This window comes from Pseudophryne corroboree, chromosome 4 (assembly GCF_028390025.1).
Source record: "Pseudophryne corroboree isolate aPseCor3 chromosome 4, aPseCor3.hap2, whole genome shotgun sequence".
NCBI classification, from domain to species: domain Eukaryota; kingdom Metazoa; phylum Chordata; class Amphibia; order Anura; family Myobatrachidae; genus Pseudophryne; species Pseudophryne corroboree.
Window position 1 is genome coordinate 867,207,549 of NC_086447.1, and position 22,733 is coordinate 867,230,281.

Here is a 22,733-nt window from a genome sequence, read left to right on the forward strand (position 1 = left end):
CTGAAGATCTGGATACCAAGCCCTCCTTGGCCAGTCTGGGGCAATGAAGATTGCTTGAACTCTTGTTCTTATTATTTTGAGAACTTTTGGTATCAGTGGAAGTGGAGGGAAGACATATACCGACCGAAACACCCACTGGGTCACCAGTGTATCCACTGCTATTGCTTGAGGGTCTCTCGACCTGGAACAATATCTCTGAAGCTTCTTGTTTAGACGAGATGCCATCATGTCTACTTGAGGAACTCCCCAAAGACTTGTCACCTCTGCGAAGACTTCTTGGTGGAGGCCCCACTCTCCTGGATGGAGATTGTCTGCTGAGGAAGTCTGCTTCCCAGTTGTCCACTCCCGAAATGAAAATTGCTGACAGAGCTCTTGCATGTCTTTCTGCCCAGAGGAGAATCTGTGTCACCTCTGCCATTGCCGCTCTGCTTTTCGTTCCGCCTTGCCGGTTTATGTACGCGACTGCTGTTACATTGTCCGACTGGATCTGCACGGGATGATCTTGAAGGAGATGTACCGTTTGTAGAAGGCTGTTGTAAATGGCTCTCAATTCTAGAACGTTTATGTGAAGGCAATGGCGTGCTTCTCCTCAGAGACTCTGATAACAATATTTATACTGGCGGGGGTAGGGCTGTGTCTCGGCATCTTATGCCCCTATTTATGCCAGTTTCTAGGTTTTATGCTGCCCACGGCGCACCCCCCCCCAGCGCCCTGCACCCTGCAGTGCCTGTGTTTTGTGGGCAGTAAGGCGCGCTGCTCTCCCGCCAGCCGCGCGGTACCTTTAGTAGTCACCTTGTTTGAAGATCTCTCTACTAACACTCACCTGTCTTCTGACTTCTGGCTTTGCAAGGGGGGTGACGGCGTGCTGTGGGAGTGAGCACATAGCCGCAGCTAGAGTTCAGTACCCTTCAGGAGCTAATGGAGTCCTGTCAGCCAGAAACAGAGCCATGAAACTATTCAGGAAGTTGGTTCCTACTTCTGCCCCCTCAGTCCCACGAAGCAGGGAGACCGTTGCCAGCAGTGCTCCCTGAAAATAAAAAAACCTAACATAAATCTTTTCAGAGAAACTCAGGAGAGCTCCCCTGGAGTGCATCCAGTCTGCCTGGACACATTTCTAAAACTGAGGTCTGGAGGAGGGGCATAGAGGGAGGAGCCAGTTCAGACCCTTCACAAGACTACAGGAAATTATTTATACAAGGTACGCACTGAAATTTTTCCCTACATGCCAACACCCTTGTCTGGAGTCAGGTAGCGATTCCTCTTATTTTAGCTGCAACTTGTAGTTCTACCCAAAAGGTATAGCTGTTCTCTTTTTTTTTATTTAGGGGTTCTACCTACAATACTCCATTGTTCATTCTTGGCTTCTAAAAAAAAAAAAAAAAATATAGAGAGGGCTATCACATTTTCCTTTGGCCATGGCATGACTGTTGACACTTCCACCAACGCGGCCCTGCTTTTTGTGCCACCTTAGCGTATTATGAAAGCAACCCAATTGTCAGAACAGATCCTGAGATATGTGTGCCTCCAAAGAGGTTCAAAGTGTTGAAGAGCATCCAATGCTGCCCTTCTTCAGTCTGGAGCAACATTCCCTGTACCATTACTGTAAGTAGAAGAAAGCCCAACGCTCGAGGGCTGGAGTATGTGGGAGCATAAGCCAATCTTCTTTGCATCACCCACTGCATGATAAAAAAAACACCTGAAGGACATATATTATGTAGGGATTATCTTTATTTATACAGTATAGAACATCCATAATAAAACAAAGTCACGGCATTAAACGTGTGATTGCGGTTTGTTGTAATAGAAGAAATTCCTCTATTCCATTTCCACCTAATGGCCGCAGAGGAGAAAGATTCTCTACAATCCACAACTTCAAAGAGCAAAAAAAAGACGCACAATTTAAATCATTCCAACAATCTATAAAAATAACCATAAATATTATGGAAGTAGTATGTATCAACGTACGCATATGGAGTCAAATGCACCGAGCCTTGGAGAAGGATAGAGTGGACGGAGATAAAGTACCAGCCAAACCTAGCCTGTAACATGGCAGTTAGGAGCTGATTGGTTGGTACTTTATCACTCTCCACTTTATCTCTTTCCAAGGCTTAGTACATATCCCCCCCCCCCATGGTGTGAAACGGTACAAGAGTAAGACAATGGGCCGAAGACAGAAAGTGCTCCTAATCAGACAATAGTGTCACCAGATCCTGTAACATTTTAAATACAGAACATTTCCCTAATTATCTCGAAAAATAGTTGTGACACCATCAGGCAACTATGACATCTGCAGCGTCCACAGGGGGTCATTCCGAGTGGTTCGCTCGTTATTTTTTTGTCGCAACGGAGCGAATAGTCGTTAATGCGCAATGTCCGCAGTGCGACTGCGCCAAGTAAATTTGCTATGCAGTTAGGAATTTTACTCACGGCATTACGAGGTTTTTTCTTCGTTCTGGTGATCGTAATGTGATTGACATGAAGTGGGTGTTTCTGGGCGGAAACAGGCCGTTTTATGGGTGTGTGTGAAAAAACGCTACCGTTTCTGGGAAAAACGCGGGAGTGGCTGGAGAAACGGAGGAGTGTCTGGGCGAACGCTGGGAGTGTTTGTGACGTCAAACCAGGAACGAAACTGACTGAACTGATCGCAGTGGCAGAGTAAGTGTGGAGCTACTCAGAAACTGCTAAGAAGTGTCTATTCGCAATTCTGCTAATCTTTCGTTCGCAATTTTGCTAAGCTAAGATTCACTCCCAGTAGGCGGCGGCTTAGCGTGTGCAAAGCTGTTAAAAGCAGCTTGCGAGCGAACAACTCGGAATGACCCCCACAGTACATTTTAAAGGGTAAATCCACACCAAATGAAAAAATTCATGCAAGGGAAGCCGTGGGCAAACGCTTGTAATACTACTACTACCTGGGACTAGACTTCCTCCTGCTCTAAGGAGCCACCTAATGCCTCACTCTCATGCAGGCAGCAGAGTTACATGTCCACGGCTTGCACAGGCCCGACTCAGCAAGAAGTAGACGACCCAGGTGGACAGCTACTGAAATTGGGGGACTCGCCAGATCACAAGGAATTTTTAAAGGGTAACTCTGCCCAAAGTGAAATTAAGGTTCGGGATGTTACACCATGGTAAAGATTGTCATCACTGGTGACCATAATTGCCATCATGGGATTTATTTATTCGGGAGTCTTCTACGATCTTTATTGGAGTTCCGTTTTCTCTTCTTACTCAAGAAATGCTCCAATTTTCCTTTTTTCTTCAACTCTTGATATTTGTCTGCAAGTTCCATTTTACGGATGTCACCTGACAGAAGAGAGAGAACAACCATTCATACTGCTTTCACAAGTAATATAAGCATTCACAACTTAAGCATTTGCTATGGGCCCACAGAGGCATAATTACACCCCTGATAAAGTAATATCAACCAGCACAAATGCCAGCTGAACTGTCTCCAAACAGACTTCTGCAAGTACCCTGGACCCATTCTCTAAAGGTCTTGGAACATTCTCAGTGTACTGATGGAGATTTCCTGCACTGGTTCTTGATGCTTGTGCAAGTTCATTTACTTAACTTCGACTGCAGAACGTAAACATAACTCTTATCTTTATATCTTTTTTCTTCTCTGATAACACTACATGATTTTACAGCCGAACCATCATGATTATGCTGCAAATATCGGCTTGCTAATTAAACAGGTCCAGTCCTAGCCTAATTAACGATATAACCAATATGTATAGATCAACAGTCTTGGTGCAGTCACAACTGCTGAGGAAACGCATTAGCTGAATGTCTGGCAGAATGCCACTAAAACATTGCAGTTGTTCAGTTGGAGCAGAGGTCCAGTACCAACTAACCAGCTACATCTAGTCTGGGCCTTTTGAAAAGATCTCTCCTTGGAGCATCCATCTGGTTAACAGTATCTTGCTTTATATCTAAATATGGGGACGGTGTAGGGTTAGGATAACCCCCTTATATAGCTGAGTGATTGCCTGGATAGCTTCATTTTGGATGTTACAATCTTTTAGTTCCACTGCACCACAAGGGTTCCGTAGCACTGTACATAGGGACAGAATACAGGACAAGGAAACATCCAAGAGGAGATCGACAACAGTCAGCTGGTGAGACAGATGTAAGTCCTGAAAGTAATGCACCACTTCTTGGACCATGGAAATTTCAAAATAAGCCATAGGGTGAGGCTATTACTCCATGTACATAACACTATTCAACTTACTGATCTATTATATCTAGCAATAGATAAGAATACAAGCAGTCACATTGAGATTTGCTTTTCCATACTCAATTTGTAGACTACAGTGTTTGAATTGTGGCTTATAATACCTATATAATGGACAATGGTAATACATTTTTGCATGATGAAGGAACAACACTACTGTACTGTAAATGTCCTTCGACCTGTATAAAACCATTTACATGATTGTGAAACTCTTTTCTGAATTCCCAGAACGTTAGGTTTTGGAGTAGAGGTACATGCACAGGCAGTAGAACCAGCCAGTGGAGCCACTCCCTTCTCTTTGGGGCCCAAGTTGAATCTCGAATTTAAGAAATGCTTTACAGAGATGGCGAACCCGAACATGGACTATTATTAATTGACCGCATAATCGCATTTGTCGCTGATTGTTGCAGAAACTGACCTTTTTTCAGATAAAACGGTTTCTTCCCTTGCTGTGCCAGCTCTCTCTGCTGTTTCTTGAACTCCAGCTGTTTCTCTCTTAGCTTAATTTTTTTCTGTGCGGCTTCCTCCTGCTGATCCTGAATATAAACGCAGTGACATTTAATCATCAGAATTCAGTGTCTTCAGGCCCCATCCCAGAGAAGTTTCCCCTCACCATTCTGCGTAGTAGTTGCTCAAGTTTCTCCTTCAGGTCTGGGTTACGAGTCTTCTGAAGCTTCTTCTCCACGACCTATTCCGAGAATCAGAGATTAGTCAACAATTTAGACAAGTAACTCAACCATGGTGCTCGCTCATCAACGCATCATAGGGCATTCAAGAGAAGGACTAAACATGGAAAAGAAACCACTGCATCTAGACAGTGGAGGTATACCACTGCCTGGAGGAACCAATACCTCTACCACAGTGTAGGCCCTGAAGCAAAATGGGAAGAGGCACCGCACATCTCCCTGTGACTTTCCAGGTAGACAAACAGGGCATCACAAAAGTAGAACGATTGAGTCCCTGATAGTAAGATCTGCAGTAAATACAGCCAATCCAAGAACTGAAGAGAAATCCTTTCAGGCCCTGATGAAACATTGAGTCCTGTACCTGGAGGTCAAGCATAAGATGACCAAGAGATCGCCAAGACCTGCATACTAGGACCTTCTGTGACAATCAGAAGCAATTACATTTTGACATGGCACAGGGTCCAAGGAAACACCGCAGTAGAGAAGAACAGGGAGACAAACCAATATGACCATTGAAGTGGAGCCTGTGATTTGGGGGGTAATTCAGATCTGATCTCTGCTGTGCGTTTTAGCACAGCGTGCGATCAGATCCAAACTGCGCCTGCGTCTGAGCCGCAATGCACCAGCGTGCTGCTCAACAACGGCCATCAGCGCCTAGCGATGGAGCGAAAAATCCAAACGCACGAGCGATCTCAAGGTGATCGACAGGAACAGGCCGTTTGTGGGTGTAAACTGACTGTTTTCCGGGAGTGTCCGGAAAAACGCAGCCGGGCTCAGGCGTTTTCAGGGAGGGTGTCTGATGTCAGCTCCGGCCCCGATCAGCAGAATTCCAGCGCAGCGGCTGAGTAAGTCCTGGGCTGCGCAGAGAATGCACACACTGATTTTTGTGCAGCTCTACTACACAAGCGAACGCACACTTGCACAGCGTTTAAACCCTCCCCCTGTAGGCGGCGACTATCTGATCGCAGGGCAGCAAAAAACACAACCCAGCGTTCAGATCTGAATTACCCCCTTGGTTATGATCAGATCTGAATTACCCGCTTGGTTATGACCCCCCCACCCACCCACCCAATTCACCTGTTTTTCTCTCTTCTTGATATCATTCAGGAAGCTGTATGTCTTCTCAAACACATCTTCTTTGTATGCCCCAGACAGGTCATCAAATCGAGGGTCCCTTCGCATCTACGAAAAAGTTCATATTGCAATTAATATAATGTTGTTTCCAGAGGATTTTCCAGCTATATCCTGTATCCTGTCAGAGACACTTCTTCTCGTGTGTAGTAAATGCAAATTGTAAACCTTTTCTTCAGCTTCTGTAACACCCCTATTTTTCAGAGTACCCCACTAACCACTTCCCATACTGCAAGTAGCTTAAGGTACCGTGGCCCTCATTCCGAGTTGATTGCTAGATAGCTGCTTTTAGCAGCTGTGCAAACGCTAAGCCGCCGCCCTCTGGGAGTGTGTCTTAGCTTAGCATAAGTGCGAACGAAAGGATCGCAGCATTGCTACTAAAAAAAGATTGTGCAGTTTCAGAGTAGCTGCAGACCTACTCCTACCTTGCGATTACTTCAGACTGTTTTGTTCTTGTTTTGACGTCACAAACACGCCCTGCGTTCGGCCAGCCTCTCCCCCGTTACCCCAGCCACTCCTGCGTTTTTAACTGGCACGCCTGCGTTTTTACACACACTCCCCGAAAACGGTCAGTTTCCGCCCAGAAACACCCACTTCCTGTCAATCACTCACCGATCAGCAGTGCGACTGAAAAGCGTTGCTAGGCCTTGTGTTAAACTGCATAGTTTTGTGTGAAAGTATGTCGCGCGTGCGCACCATACGCATGCGCAGAAATGCCGCTTTTTGACCTAATCGCCGCACTGCGTCCGAAAGCAGCTAGCGATCAACTCGGAATGACACCCCGTACCAGCAGCCATGTGAAAAAAACAGGTTTATTCTATTAGAACGTATCCCTGACAGATAATATAGATGCGGTAACTGACTGCACATGGATCAGAGAGCTTCCACTGGGAAACAGTTACAGCCATTTATGAAGGATCAGAGTGCTTGATAAATATAGTTGGTTAAAAAGTCTATTGTATTACCAAAACAAAGTTAGAAAAAGGTCATTAGCAAAATTTTTCCCTATTTGGTTGCCTTATTTAATCAAATTACCAACATCCACGAAAGAACAGGTATGCAAGATAGTTCTGCTGACTACGTGGTACAATATGGAAACCTTTGCCACTGGATCTCAGCTATTTTAGGAAGCAATGTGTGTATAGACATCTCTTAGAGATGTCATGGACTGAAACCTTTATTTAATGCTATGCTATTATCTCAATCATTGTTATATATTTTATTCTAGAACGACAATGCATTCTGCTATTCTCTGTGATGTACCTTCTACTGTATCATGCTGTGTGTGTTATTTTTATTTTCAATAAATACAAAAAAGAAAAAGGGCATTAAAATAAATTATTGTCGCGCCTCAGACACAATAATTACTTAGTAACCACTACGAGCCATTCTAACGTGATCACTAATCACCCTTTTAATATCTGGCTCGAGTTCATGAAACACTGTTGTATGGACAGCGCAGAGAAACGGATAGTGTAGGATGTATAAAGAAACTAATTATAACCAATGTAATAACCCAATAGACAGCAGCACCGGATCACCACCCTCTCTGCATGCAACACCGCGTCCCATTGGTCACCACTCAGTGATGGAAGATCTGTGTTGACCTTTGGCTGTCAGCTAATCACATTGTGGTAATGACACCCTCATGTTGGAAGAGTGGCAACTGCTGACATGATCCCTCATTAAAAGTTTCTGAATACTAAAAGACTAGCACTATTAGTTTTGTGGCGCTCAATACGACAGCTCTAAGGAAACTGATCAGCTCCACACTACAAGCACAGAATTACGCTACAGGTCAGTTATACCCTACATAGCTGTGACACTGATTACGCCACAGCAACACTCACGGGATCTATTATATAATCTTCTATGGTGTCAGTCTAGCACATGCTCAGTAGAGTGCTGTAGAGAGACCCCGCCCAGCTCTCACTGGCTGCCTGACATCTTCCACAATGTTCCCTGGGAAGAGTTATAACCCCCTTACAGCAGAGAAGACAGACAGACAGACAGACAGACAGACAGACAGACAGACAGACAGACAGACATGCTAGTACTTGTTATTATGCTTTGTTGTACTATTGCATTATATTTTGCGTTCATGCATTATTCTTGTAATATTACACCTAACTGTATTCATGTATTACTTACTATGTTCTTGTACTTTTGAATGTATGTTTGACTCTGTGGTACCATATAAATAACGAAAGAAATGATAAGGAATTATGGGGCAGATGTATTAACCTGGAGAAGTGATAAAGCAGTGATAAGAACAAGGTGATAAAGCACCAGCCAATCATAACGGATTTACAAATTACAGGAGCTGACTGGCTGGTGCATTATCTCCTTGCACTTATCGCTTCCTTATCCCTTCTCCAGGCTTAATACATCTGCCCCACTATTTGTAGTTTGCATACACCATGTTATGCTGCACCCCAAACCCTCCTAACACCCAATAACTACGGGTTTCCTTCCCAGCTCTCCCCAGCTGTTCTCTGCCTACCCACTCCCCCATCTCACACGCCCCACCATTACAATCTCTACAGAGTCAGTAGTGAAATCACAATGGGAGAGCAATCAGTGTACCATAAAGCAGTACTGAGATCTACAACAGCCCATCTCACCATCTTCTTGGCAGGGACCACCTTCCTCAGGAAAGGGATGGGTTTCTTGGAGGATATTTCCAGGGGTCTGAAATCAATAACAATATTAAACATAACATTTCATTATTTAAAAAAAAAAAGAAACGCCTACTCCTCCAAGCACCAATGCTTCAACCTCCTTTCTCCCTTGCCATACCCTCATAAACCCACTCAATCTCATAATTTCCACCCATGACAACCTCATCATAAAATCTAAGGGCCACGTCTAGATCTCATCTTCCTTCAACTCAATACGGCATTTAATACAGTTAACCACCCAATCCTACACTCCATCAGCCTCATGATACAGCACTGTTCATACTGTAGTTCACCTTCTACTTATCCGATCGCTTCTCTTTCTCTATTCCTGTTCCACGCCTCCACCTCAGCTTCTTGTTGGTGTCTCTCAAGTACCTGGATCCCTTCTCTTTTGACGCTTATCTTCTTCCTTTGGAGAGCTCATCAGCTTTTTTGTTCTCCGTGCTGGAGGACACTCAAATTTTCAGATCTTGCCCTGACCACTCCTTGTCTGTCCTCTCTACCATCTCTTCATAGATGACCCAGAACATACTTAAAAATCAACAGCTTTAAAGCTGAAGTCATTGTCTTTCCCCCTCCAAACTGCCCTCTCTGTTGGCAACACCTCCCCTTCTCCTCAGTCATATCTATAAGCTGTAACCTCCACCTCCGTGACATTATCCAGGATCAGGTCCCCCCCTTGCACCCTTGAACCCACTAAAACTATGATTTGCCTTAAATAATATAACCTACTCATCACCAGTTTATCTTAACTTACAGCTAGCCTCGCTTTAGGCCCTCAACACCTCTACTTGTCTCCTTTACCTCTCGCAATGCACCTCACTCACATTCCAACTGTGACTCTTCACCCTATATCTCCTGCCTCAATTGCCGACACACTCCTTCGCGCCCACTCCATCACTTACCCCCTTCTCTCATGCTCCCTGATCACTACTACCCACCTCCATGATTTCCCCCTTACTGCTCCCAATCTTGGATGCAACCTCCCATACTCAAACTCTCACGTAGCCTCCTAGCACTTAATGTGCCCTTAACTCCCAACCTTTGTATTGTAGCCTAGAATACCTGCTCCTAATTCTCCAACTTGTTTTGCCTGTTTGCCACAGCCTTGTCCCCTCACCCTTTAGGTCCACCCATATTCCCTCTAGAACATAAGCTACCGCGAGCAGGGCCATCTCTCCTCTAACTGACAAATATGTCCATTTATTAACAAGGTTGAATCAGTCTTGTGCATACGTGTGTTTTTGCTGTGTGCCATACCATCTTTGTATGGTGGACCACGTAAAAGAACAAAAATAATGATAATCTATATAATAATTGAAAATGGCATGCCTAAAGTCTGACGTGTATAAAACATTACAAATTTAAAAAGCAAGCCACAGCACCACTAGTTGTATAAAATGCCATATGGAAATCACAGCAACACAGAAATGGTATAGATAGAGTCTGCAAGGTGGTGGATGGAGAGAAAAAAAATCCCAATTCATTTTTCAAATGTTAGTAGGGAAATAACACACTTAATCTCCAATGCCCCCTTCTCCGTACCTCACCTGCATCCCATCTAAGCCACTGCTCCCACTGCTTCCCTCCTACATCCCCCCCCACCAGACCACTCTCCGATGTCTGCGAAATGTAATATCTACCTTGCATGTCCTATCTCTTCAGATCACCACCACTAGTATGGGGCTTCTTCCTTTACACCAGATAGTCCCTGAAAATCCCTTTACGCAGATGTTTAACCTTGCTTCCATATTAAGTGATCTGTGCAAGCAGCCATTTAAGTTCTATGGGATTCCCACATTTTCTATGTTTGTTGCTTTATATGATAAGCTCGCAGGTGAGCACGGGCCCGACACCTTCTGCGGCTGCACGCCTCTGCTACGCCGCCGAGGCTGCACGCCTCTGCTATGCCGCCGCGGCTGCACGCCTTTGCATTACCTACACAATTTTGTGATCCGAGCACTGTTATTGGTAATATTTGTATAGTTAGACTACATTAATCTATACCCATGCAAATTATTGTATGTTTAATAGTTATAATAATGTCCCGTATGCATGTATAAGTAACAATACATAGCATCATCATTACTAACAACACAACATGACAGAGTTACAGTCCAAGGGGCCGATTTATCACCATCTACATACTCAAATGCAAGGTGATAAAAACAACCCAATCCGCACTGCAAAAGTTAATTACATCGCATGGGTGTATCAGTTATCACATGCAGAGCAAGCTCTGTCCCTGTAAATGCCCTCCGCAGCCTTATTGGGGTATTTTTTGTAAAAAATACTTTGGATGTCCTGCTGCGCATGTACTGACACCACCGACATCGTCGCTGGGTCGCTTTCCCCCCACGTCGTGACTAACCACCCCTCCGTGCGCGCCATTTTGCAGCATCACTTTACTGCACAGTGGGTCACAGCAGCGCACAGAAGGATCCGATGACGGCAGTCCGTCCAGGGCACTGATCACCGGCTCCTGGGACTGGTAAGTATGATTTTTTTTTTGATTTTTTTTACACTTTTGTTTTATAAACTGTGATCAGCGTGTGTGTGTGTCCATCAGATGCGAGGCTGAGGCTGGCGTAATTATCAAAACACCCTTTTTCACATTATTTTTTAGTAAAAATAATGTTAATAAATAGACCCCTTAAGTCACTTGCTCCACACTTACTGTTTGTTGGTGGGCCGCACCCTCTCACCCTCCGGCTTCTTCCCTCGAGATGCTCGAATAGTTTTGTACATTTGTTTTTTCCCCACCTTGCTCTGTAGGTGGATCAGTTCTTCAAAAGACATGGTGGACAATTCTGGTGGGAGAGGGAGTCAGACAAGAGGTGAGCCTGGTAGGTATACGCTATCGGAAACACACAGGGGATTAGGGTCCTGTAACTTTTGTATGGATGGGCCCTCACCTCTGGGAACAGACAGCATTAGGTATGGTGCTGTGAGCAGCTCAGCTTTGCCATCATACAAGGACTGTTAGAGACACCATTGGAAATTGGGAAGAGACTGACCATCATAATAATGGCTAGTTCCATATATAAAATAATAGACTCCAGCTAATGAGATATTGATGTTCAGGGAGCGCCCATAGCAACCAGTTTCTGTCATTTTATAGACTGTGCTAGATAGGTAGAAGCTAATGGTTGCTATGGGTAACTTATCCAATTTATCTCTCTCAAAGGTTTGATACATCTCCCCTTTCATTAGAATAAAGGTGTCTTTACATGCATCTTAGGAGCTTCCTATGATGAGCTAAAAGACAAAATCTTTCTGCAAAGAGGACGTTTTACAATGATTAAAGGGATAAGCCTAAAATGTGAGCGTTACCTTACTTCCAATGTCTCATTTCCCGCTCAGGCTTCTAACCCCAAATGCATCTATAATACATTTCACCGCTCAAACACCATACCCACCAACTACCATCACTAGACAAGGTCTTGATTCCTACTTCTGGGACAAGATTGAAAAGACCAGAATTGAAGTGGAATCCTCTTCCTCACCGGGTAACCTGCTCAATTCCTTCCTGAACCCTCTGGGACATTCTCTTCAATTGATCCCACAAAAGATCATTACATATTTACTCTCTTCTTATCTTCCTACTCTACTACCTCTCCTCTCAATCATATCCCCTCATTACTCTGTCAGTCTCTATCTCCTGGGCTCATCCGAACCTTGAATAAACGCTATTTTTACGTCATTACTCAAGTAGGCCATGTACTCCTAACCTGAAAAGAAAAACTATATACAGACCCAAACTGTCAAATCACTCGAAGAAGATGGCCAATGACTCTACACCCACCTCCTGGGTCTCACCACTGTATCGGACATTGTTGACCACTCTCTTCTCAAACAATACAATCCCTAGGACTTCAGGGCACAGCTTTATCCTCGACCTTTTATACTTATCAAACTGTTCAGTGTTCGTTTCTCTGGTTCTTCCTCCTTTCTCAGTTGTACACCACAAGGCTCATTCCTAGGTCCCCTCCTTTTCTCTATCTATAAAAAACTACCTTGACAAACTAAGAAGCTTCATTTATACCCTTATCAGACAGAAACGCTTGAAATTCCTGGTATTTTAATGCCAGAATGAACCCAGCAGATGGACCCAGCCTGACCCCCCTTTCACGCGGGAAAGCAAATTACTGGGTAAAGCAGTTCTAACTGGTAATTTGTGGATCAACACAGGTATGTCTTCTGTGTGAAAAGGTCAACCCAGGTCGAAATTCCGGGGGGTCCAAGTCCCGAGAATTTCAACCAGGGTTGACACCTCTGTGTGAAAGGTGTATGAGTTTCAGCATCATCTCTACATAGAACATTCAAAAATTTACCTATCCTTCCCAGATCTCTGACCATCCGCGATGGCCGCGTTACTGTCTTTCTGATTTCATGTTGAATGTCATCTCACCACCTCAAACTTAAACTTTTAAAAAGAGTAACAATAATATTCCCATCTGACATTCCTTAACCAACATTTCTATTTTTGTGGACAGGACAATAAAACCCTCAAGCTCGCTGCCCAGATGTCTTCCCTCACTTAGAACTGTCCTTTGCTTCCTCTTGTCCTATAGATTTAAGATGGCGAGCAAGGCCCTCTTACCTCTAAGCCACTAAGCCACTAGCCCCAGTCTCGCTTTATTATGGTGTTTCTTTCCGGTTGTAAAGCACAAAGGAATATACTGACACTATATAAATTAATGTTAACGAATACATCTTTATGCAATAATGACTAATAAGACATAAGTAAAAGTCTCAGGACAATATCAGAACTGAAGATAAGCGAAACAGTGATAGTCAGGAAGATATTTCCCTACCCACAGCAGACTTCCTGTCAGTAACCCCACTGCAGCCTACATTAGCCGATAACAGAACCTTAGCACTCTGATAAGTAACTAATGTAGAACAGGATGTCATCTTCTGTAAAGGAATGAGACCTGTTACATGTCTGTGACTTATTAGTAGCCTTTATATAAGGAAACCTGTATGTTACGAGTAAGTGGTTCTTTAAAAGACTTTGGTGAACTAAGGTAGGTTTCTTAGCGAGACAACACAGTAAAGAGTAATAACAGTAAAGCTACTACATAAAATGTGCTACATGCACAAGTGCCATAGAAAAATACTGACAAAATGATAGATGCCAAACACAGGGTAAGAGGGGATCTAAACCAAAATATCTCACAAAATACAATGCATAAAACCAAGTTATATTCAGATCATGGCCCTCATTCAGAGTTGTTCGCTCGTTCTTTTTCATCGCATCGCAGCGATTTTCCGCAAACTGCGCATGCGCAATGTTCGCACTGCGGCTGCGCCAAGTAAATTTGCTAAGAAGTTTGGTATTTTACTCACGGCATTACGAGGTTTTTTCTTCGTTCTGGTGATCGGAGTATGATTGACAGGAAGTGGGTGTTTCTGGGCGGAAACTGGCCGTTTTATGGGAGTGTGTGAAAAAACGCTGCAGTTTCTGGGAAAAACGCGGGAGTGGCTGGAGAAACGGGGGAGTGTCTGGGTGAACGCTGGGTGTGTTTGTGACGTCAAACAAGGAACGAAACTGACTGAACTGATCGCAGTGGCAGAGTAAGTCTCGAGCTACTCAGAAACTGCAAAGAAATTTATATTCGCAATTTTGAGAATCTTTCGTTCGCAATTCTGCTAAGCTAAGATTCACTCCCAGAGGGCGGCGGCTTAGCGTGTGCAATACTGCTAAAAGCAGCTAGCGAGCGAACAACTCGGAATGATGGCCCATGTACAGGAGACAAGAAGGGGAACGCCAACACATGACAAGTTAGGACTGAGAAAGGAGGACCTGATAACAATGCAGAAATACGAGGACCAAGGCACAGACAGATGAAGCAGAGAGGGCAGCAGTGGAATAGGGGTACCAGGTACATGAACACAGGGCAAGCGCTGGTCGGAAAGTGGGCCAGGGCAGAGAACAAGCACAGGGGGCAGGAAAGTAGCTTTATTACAAAGGACAAGCCAGGCAGGGGGAAGGGAGGTGGAGCAGGGCCCCAGGACGGGTGTGGATCATTAGATTGACAGTGTCTAGGTCGACAGTCATTAGGTTGACAGGGTTTCTAGGTCGACATTTTCTAGGTCAAAAGGTCGACATGAGTTTTTCATGTTTTTTTGGTGTCGTTTTCTCCGTACAGTGACCGGGAAGCCCAATTAGTGCATCGTGTCCCCTTGCATTGCTCGCTTCGCTCGGCACAGGTTACTATTCCCAATCGTAGTCCACATGGATCGTTGAATATGAAAAAGTTCAACAAAAAAAAAAAAAGATTTTACTTACCGATAAATCTATTTCTCGTAGTCCGTAGTGGATGCTGGGGACTCCGTCAGGACCATGGGGATTAGCGGCTCCGCAGGAGACAGGGCACAAAAATAAAGCTTTAGGATCAGGTGGTGTGCACTGGCTCCTCCCCCTATGACCCTCCTCCAAGCCTCAGTTAGGATACTGTGCCCGGACGAGCGTACACAATAAGGAAGGATTTTGAATCCCGGGTAAGACTCATACCAGCCACACCAATCACACCGTACAACTTGTGATCTGAACCCAGTTAACAGTATGACAACGTAGGAGCCTCTGAACAGACGGCTCACAACAAGAACAACCCGATTTTTTTGTAACAATAACTATGTACAAGTATTGCAGACAATCCGCACTTGGGATGGGCGCCCAGCATCCACTACGGACTACGAGAAATAGATTTATCGGTAAGTAAAATCTTATTTTCTCTAACGTCCTAGTGGATGCTGGGGACTCCGTCAGGACCATGGGGATTATACCAAAGCTCCCAAACGGGCGGGAGAGTGCGGATGACTCTGCAGCACCGAATGAGAGAACTCCAGGTCCTCTTTAGCCAGGGTATCAAATTTGTAGAATTTTACAAACGTGTTCTCCCCCGACCACGTAGCTGCTCGGCAGAGTTGTAATGCCGAGACCCCTCGGGCAGCCGCCCAGGATGAGCCCACCTTCCTTGTGGAATGGGCCTTGACAGATTTAGGCTGTGGCAGGCCTGCCACAGAATGTGCAAGTTGAATTGTGCTACAAATCCAACGAGCAATCGTCTGCTTAGAAGCAGGAGCACCCAGCTTGTTGGGTGCATACAGTATAAACAGCGAGTCAGATTTTCTGACTCCAGCCGTCCTTGAAATATATATTTTCAATGTCCTGACAACGTCCAGCAACTTGGAATCCTCCAAATCGCTAGTAGCTACAGGCACCACAATAGGCTGGTTCAGGTGAAACGCTGACACCACCTTAGGCAGAAAATGAGGACGCGTCCGCAGTTCTGCCCTGTCCGAATGGAAAATCAGATATGGGCTTTTATACGATAAAGCCGCCAATTCTGACACTCTCCTGGCTGAAGCCAGGGCCAGTAGCATGGTTACTTTCCATGTAAGATATTTCAAATCCGCCGATTTGAGTGGCTCAAACCAATGGGATTTGAGAGAATCCAAAACTACATTAAGGTCCCACGGAGCCACTGGGGGCACAACCGGGGGCTGTATATGTAGTACTCCTTTTACAAAAGTCTGGACTTCAGGAACTGAAGCCAATTCTTTCTGGAAGAAAATCGACAGGGCCGAAATTTGAACCTTAATGGACCCCAACTTGAGGCCCATAGACAATCCTGTTTGCAGGAAATGTAGGAATCGACCCAATTGAAATTCCTCCGTGGGGGCCTTCCTGGCCTCACACCACGCAACATATTTTCTCCAAATGCGGTGATAATGTTGTGCAGTCACCTCCTTCCTGGCTTTAACCAGTGTAGGAATGACCTCTTCTGGAATGCCTTTTTCCCTTAGAATTCGGCGTTCAATCGCCACGCCGTCAAACGCAGCCGCGGTAAGTCTTGGAATAGACACGGTCCCTGCTGAATCAGGTCCCGTCTTAGAGGTAGAGGCCACGGATTTTCCGTGAGCATCTCCTGAAGTTCCGGGTACCAAGTTCTTCTTGGCCAATCCGGAGCCACGAGTATCGTTCTTACTCCCCTTTGCCGTATAATTCTCAGTACTTTGGGTATGAGAGGCAGAGGAGGAAACACATACACTGACTGGAACACCCACGGTGTTACCAGAGCGTCCACAGCTATTGCCTGAGGGTCTCTTGACCTGTCGCAATACCTGTCCAGTTTTTTGTTGAGGCGAGACGCCATCATATCCACCTTTGGTTTTTCCCAACGGTTCACAATCATGTGGAAGACTTCTGGATGAAGTCCCCACTCTCCCGGGTGTAGATCGTGTCTGCTGAGGAAGTCTGCTTCCCAGTTGTCCACTCCCGGAATGAACACTGCTGACAGTGCTATCACATGATCTTCCGCCCAGCGAAGAATCCTTGCAGCTTCTGCCATTGCTCTCCTGCTTCTTGTGCCGCCCTGTCTGTTTACGTGGGCGACTGCCGTGATGTTGTCCGACTGGATCAACACCGGCTGACCCTGAAGCAGGGGTTTTGCCAGGCTTAGAGCATTGTAAATCGCTCTTAGCTCCAGTATATTTATGTGAAGAGACATCTCCAGGCTTGACCATACTCCCTGGAAGTTTCTTCCCTGTGTGACCGCTCCCCAGCCTCTCAGACTGGCATCCGTGGTCACCAGGACCCAGTCCTGTATGCCGAATCTGCGGCCTTCTAACAGATGAGCACTCTGCAACCACCACAGAAGAGATACCCTTGTCCGTGGCGATAAGGTTATCCGCTGATGCATCTGCAGATGCGATCCGGACCATTTGTCCAGCAGATCCCACTGAAAAGTTCGTGCGTGGAATCTGCCGAATGGGATTGCTTCGTAAGAAGCCACCATCTTTCCCAGGACTCTTGTGCATTGATGCACAGACACTTTTCCTGGTTTTAGGAGGTTCCTGACAAGTTCGGATAACTCCTTGGCTTTCTCCTCCGGAAGAAACACCTTTTTCTGAACCGTGTCCAGAATCATTCCCAGGAACAGCAGACGTGTTGTCGGGGTCAACTGAGATTTTGGAAAATTCAGAATCCACCCGTGTTGTTGCAGCACTACTTGGGTTAGTGCTACTCCGTCCTCCAGCTGTTCTCTGGACCTTGCCCTTATCAGGAGATCGTCCAAGTAAGGGATAATTAATACGCCTCTTCTTCGCAGAAGAATCATCATTTCGGCCATTACCTTGGTAAAGACCCGAGGTGCCGTGGACAATCCAAACGGCAGCGTCTGAAACTGATAATGACAGTTTTGCACCACGAACCTGAGGTACCCTTGATGTGAAGGGCAAATTGGGACATGCAGGTAAGCATCTTTTATGTCCAGGGACACCATAAAGTCCCCTTCTTCCAGATTCGCTATCACTGCTCTGAGTGATTCCATCTTGAACTTGAATTTTTGTATGTACAGGTTCAAAGATTTCAGATTTAGAATAGGTCTTACCGAGCCGTCCGGCTTCGGTACCACAAATAGCGTGGAGTAATACCCCTTTTCCTGTTGTAGGAGGGGTACCTTGACTATCACCTGCTGAGAAAACAGCTTGTGAATGGCTTCCAATACCGTCGCCCTGTCTGAGGGAGACGTTGGCAAAGCAGACTTTAGGAACCGGCGAGGGGGAGACTTCTCGAATTCCAACCTGTAACCCTGAGATACTACCTGCAGGATCCAGGGGTCCACCTGTGAGCAAGCCCACTGCGCGCTGAAATTCTTGAGTCGACCCCCCACCGTTCCTGAGTCCGCTTGTAAAGCCCCAGCGGCATGCTGAGGGCTTTGCAGAACCCGCGGAGGGCTTCTGTTCCTGGGAAGGAGCTGCTTGCTGCCCTCTCTTACCCTTTCCTCTGCCTCGGGGCAGATATGACTGTCCTTTTGCCCGCTTCTTATAGGACCGAAAGGACTGCGGCTGAAAAGACGGTGTCTTTTTCTGTTGGGAGGGGGTCTGAGGTAAAAAGGTGGATTTCCCGGCAGTTGCCGTGGCCACCAAATCCGATAGACCGACGCCAAATAATTCCTCCCCTTTATATGGCAATACTTCCATATGCCGTTTGGAATCCGCATCACCTGACCACTGTCGTGTCCATAAACTTCTTCTGGCAGATATGGACATCGCACTTACTCTCGATGCCAGAGTGCAAATATCCCTCTGAGCATCTCGCATATAAAGAAAAGCATCCTTTAATTGCTCTAAAGTCTGTAAAATACTGTCCCTATCCAGGGTATCAATATTTTCAGTCAGGGAATCCGACCAGACCACCCCAGCACTGCACATCCAGGCTGAGGCGATGGCTGGTCGCAGTATAACACCAGTATGTGTGTATATACTTTTTAGGGTAGTTTCCAGCCTCCTATCAGCTGGATCCTTGAGGGCGGCCGTATCAGGAGACGGTAACGCCACTTGTTTTGATAAGCGTGTGAGCGCCTTATCCACCTTAGGGGGTGTTTCCCAGCGCGCCCTAACCTCTGGCGGGAAAGGGTATAATGCCAATAACTTTTTTGAAATTAGCATTTTTCTATCTGGGTTAACCCACGCTTCATCACATACATCATTCAATTCCTCTGATTCAGGAAAAACTACAGGTAGTTTTTTCACCCCCCACATAATACCCCTTTTTGTGGTACTTGTAGTATCAGAGATATGCAAAGCCTCCTTCATTGCCGTGATCATATAACGTGTGGCCCTACTGGAAAATACGTTTGTTTCTTCACCGTCGACACTAGATTCAGTGTCCGTGTCTGGGTCTGTGTCGACCGACTGAGGTAAAGGGCGTTTTACAGCCCCTGACGGTGTCTGAGACGCCTGGGCAGGTACTAACTGGTTTTCCGGCCGTCTCATGTCGTCAACTGATTTTTGTAATGTGCTGACATTATCACGTAATTCCATAAACAAAGCCATCCATTCCGGTGTCGACTCCCTGGGGGGTGACATCACCATTACCGGCAATTGCTCTGCCTCCACACCAACATCGTCCTCATACATGTCGACACACACGTACCGACACACAGCAGACACACAGGGAATGCTCTATTGAAGACAGGACCCCACTAGCCCTTTGGGGAGACAGAGGGAGAGTTTGCCAGCACACACCCAAGCGCTATAATATATATGGGAACAACCCTATATAAGTGTTGTATCCTTATAGCAGCTTAAATATAGTAATATCGCCAAAAAAAGTGCCCCCCTCTCTGTTTTACCCTGTTTCTGTAGTGCAGTGCAGGGGAGAGTCCTGGGAGCCTTCCTCACAGCGGAGCTGAGCAGGAAAATGGCGCTGTGTGCTGAGGAGAATAAGCCCCGCCCCCTATTTCGGCGGGCTCTTCTCCGGAGTTTGTGAGATCTGGCAGGGGTTAAATACATCCATATAGCCTCAAGGGCTATATGTGATGTATTTTTTAGCCATAAAAAGGTATTATACATTGCTGCCCAGGGCGCCCCCCCAGCGCCCTGCACCCTCCGTGACCGCTGTGTGAAGTGTGCTGACAACAATGGCGCACAGCTGCAGTGCTGTGCGCTACCTCAGGAAGACTGAAAAGTCTTCTGCCGCCTGCTTCTGGACCTCTTCCATCTTCGGCATCTGCAAGGGGGGTCGGCGGCGCGGCTCCGGGACCGGACTCCATGGCTGGGCCTGTGTTCGATCCCTCTGGAGCTAATGGTGTCCAGTAGCCTAAGAAGCCAATCCATCCTGCACGCAGGTGAGTTGACTTCTCTCCCCTAAGTCCCTCGATGCAGTGAGCCTGTTACCAGCAGGACTCACTGAAAATAAAAAAACCTAAAACTTTTTCTAAGCAGCTCTTTAGGAGAGCCACCTAGATTGCACCCTGCTCGGACGGGCACAAAAACCTAACTGAGGCTTGGAGGAGGGTCATAGGGGGAGGAGCCAGTGCACACCACCTGATCCTAAAGCTTTATTTTTGTGCCCTGTCTCCTGCGGAGCCGCTAATCCCCATGGTCCTGACGGAGTCCCCAGCATCCACTAGGACGTTAGAGAAAGTGAAAAACTCATGTCGACCTTTTGCAGTCGACCTAGAACATGTCGACCTAGAAACCCTGTCCACATTCAAACCCTGTCGACCTAGTGAATGTCGACCTATAGTGGCCGATCTAAACACTGTCGATCTTCAGACCGGATCCCCCCAGGACAAAGGGCAAGTGAAGTGGAATGTGACACCTGCATAGAGGAAGGGGTGTAGCGCCAACATTCTGAGGGGATGGCAGATGTGGGACAGGACACCAGGAGATGTGTAGGTTGGTTCTAAATCCGAGTGGGGTAAGGGACCTTTGACGTCACCAGGGGGAGGAGCCACAGCCGAACAAGGTACCCGAAAAGTACGCTCGCCACGCTTCGGTGGTTCACTACCCTTGGCACCGGGTTACTAAAGGTAGTAGTTGGTGGCGTGGATATTAGAAGAACTACTGATGTGGCTCCTCCCCCTGACGTCATAGGTCCCTTAAGCCACCTGGATCTAGCATCTACCGAGATATGGTAGGATGTTGGACACTGCACCAGGAGATATGGTAGGATGTGGGACAGACATAGCACCAGAATACAGGATGGAGGGTCAGCACCAAGACACTAGGCAAGGGTGTGAACATAGCACCAGGACAAAGGACAAGTATATCTGTGTAACGTGGCACTAGGATAGAGGGACAGGTGTGAGGGGTGGAACGTGGCACTAGGATAGAGGGACAAGCGTGTGTGAAATGTAGAGCCAGGACACTGGGAGGAACCCGGCACAATTAGAGAACAAGTGCAGGTAGTAGAGTGTGGACCAGGACAGATTAGACAGAATAATGCTTTACTAACATTGCATACTACAGATTACAGTACCTTTTCCTGTATTTCCGTCCACATCGTCGTCTTCTTCTTCTTGGTCTGTGTCAGTCCCACTCTCACTCTCGGTACTGGAGTTCCCCAGAGCAGACAATGGCTGAACTTCGTCATGTTCACTGCTGGAGTCTCCCGAGTCATCGGTGTCCTCATTCATTTCTGCTGTGGGGTCGGGTGTCCTCAGAAGCTGCGACTTCCCTAGCACTTTCTGCTGCTGTGCTCTCTCCTTGTTCCTAGCAGGGTTATTCTTGTGGTGGGATAGTCTCCCAGTGGTCTGACCAGCGCTGCCCACTCCTTTTCCACTGAATGAACCGCGGAACGTTCCAGGGGCCGACATGTTTGGCAGGAAAAGTCCTGGAGCAACTTCCCTCCTGTAAGACATTATTAATACATGGGGTGCGTGAGAGAAATGCCAGCAATATTATGTCCATCATTAAAGCAGGGTCCACATATGCCAGCCACCCTGCTTATACAGTACCTATCTAAAAAAAAAAATATATATATATATATATATATATATATATACATACATACATACGTACATACATACATACATACATACACAGCAGCAGTACACACAGAGCCCATGACAGTGAATGCTATGCACACTGATGTATATACAGTATAACTCACTCTCCTGCTCTCCCACGTTGTTACACCTATGGAAGTCAGCTGCACAAGTTTGTCTACTCCAGAACCCCGTCATCCCCAGGAAACACTTCTCTGTACTCTGATTGGAAGAGCTGCAATAACCCTCCACCAATCACCGTCGCCATTGACTGCGCCTGCGCACTATAAAAAACAGGCACGACAGAGCGTTATCTGACGGCCACTTGCAGAAAGATTGGAAAACACATACCCGGGAGAGAAAGAGACATGGAGGCCGGGGAGTGCTCTCTGCCCGCCCGATGTGCATGGCGCTTTACCTCGTATTATTATTGTGCTTCATAAAAATGCACAGCCCCTCACTTCCGGTGCCGCGTGCTCCTCCGGCCTCTTGGAGGCGCTGTCACTGTCTGCGACAGAGACAGACCCAGCCAGCAGCAGCTCTCTCTTCTATGTTGCCTTCGTGCAAAGGACCTGGACGTGACAAAACGAGTGGGCAGGAGAGGACTTCCGCCCTTACAGCTCCTAAATGTTTTCTTCGTTCTCCGTCCGTTTGGGGTATTTTTTTTTTTTCTATGCAGCATTGGACGCTCGCCAGACATCGGGCACGGTGTCTC

At 46.3% G+C, this 22,733-nt stretch overlaps 1 protein-coding gene across 3 annotated transcripts; it reads right to left on the minus strand.

Annotated features, from left to right (window-relative positions):
* Positions 1-1,708: 1,708 nt before the first annotated feature.
* Positions 1,709-22,536, minus strand: RRP36 (ribosomal RNA processing 36). Of its 3 annotated transcripts, none has more exons than XM_063918736.1 (8): positions 22,437-22,536; positions 21,511-21,881; positions 11,410-11,542; positions 8,676-8,742; positions 5,998-6,102; positions 4,848-4,922; positions 4,653-4,770; positions 1,709-3,303 (listed from the first exon to the last, which is right to left on the minus strand). In XM_063918736.1, exons 1-8 carry the CDS (start codon positions 22,457-22,459, stop codon positions 3,173-3,175), a joined length of 1,023 nt encoding a protein of 340 aa, XP_063774806.1. In that variant the 5' UTR covers positions 22,460-22,536; the 3' UTR covers positions 1,709-3,172. The 3 variants fall into 3 exon arrangements, with proteins under 3 accessions (XP_063774806.1, XP_063774807.1, XP_063774804.1); XM_063918737.1 differs by lacking the exon at positions 22,437-22,536 and adding an exon at positions 22,144-22,249; XM_063918734.1 differs by lacking the exon at positions 22,437-22,536 and adding an exon at positions 22,073-22,130.
* Positions 22,537-22,733: the final 197 nt, after the last annotated feature.

Excerpts from the sequence above, each read along its gene's own strand:
- RRP36 (XM_063918734.1), bottom strand. The coding sequence starts at position 22,098 with ATGGGCTCTGTGTGTACTGCTGCTGT. Across the intron at positions 11,543-21,510 it reads GGACGGAAATACAGGAAAAG|AATTGTCCACCATGTCTTTT; the intron begins GTACTGTAATCT and ends CTCTCCCACCAG. Across the intron at positions 4,923-5,997 it reads TCAAGAAGAGAGAAAAACAG|GTCGTGGAGAAGAAGCTTCA; the intron begins GTGAATTGGGTG and ends TTCTCGGAATAG.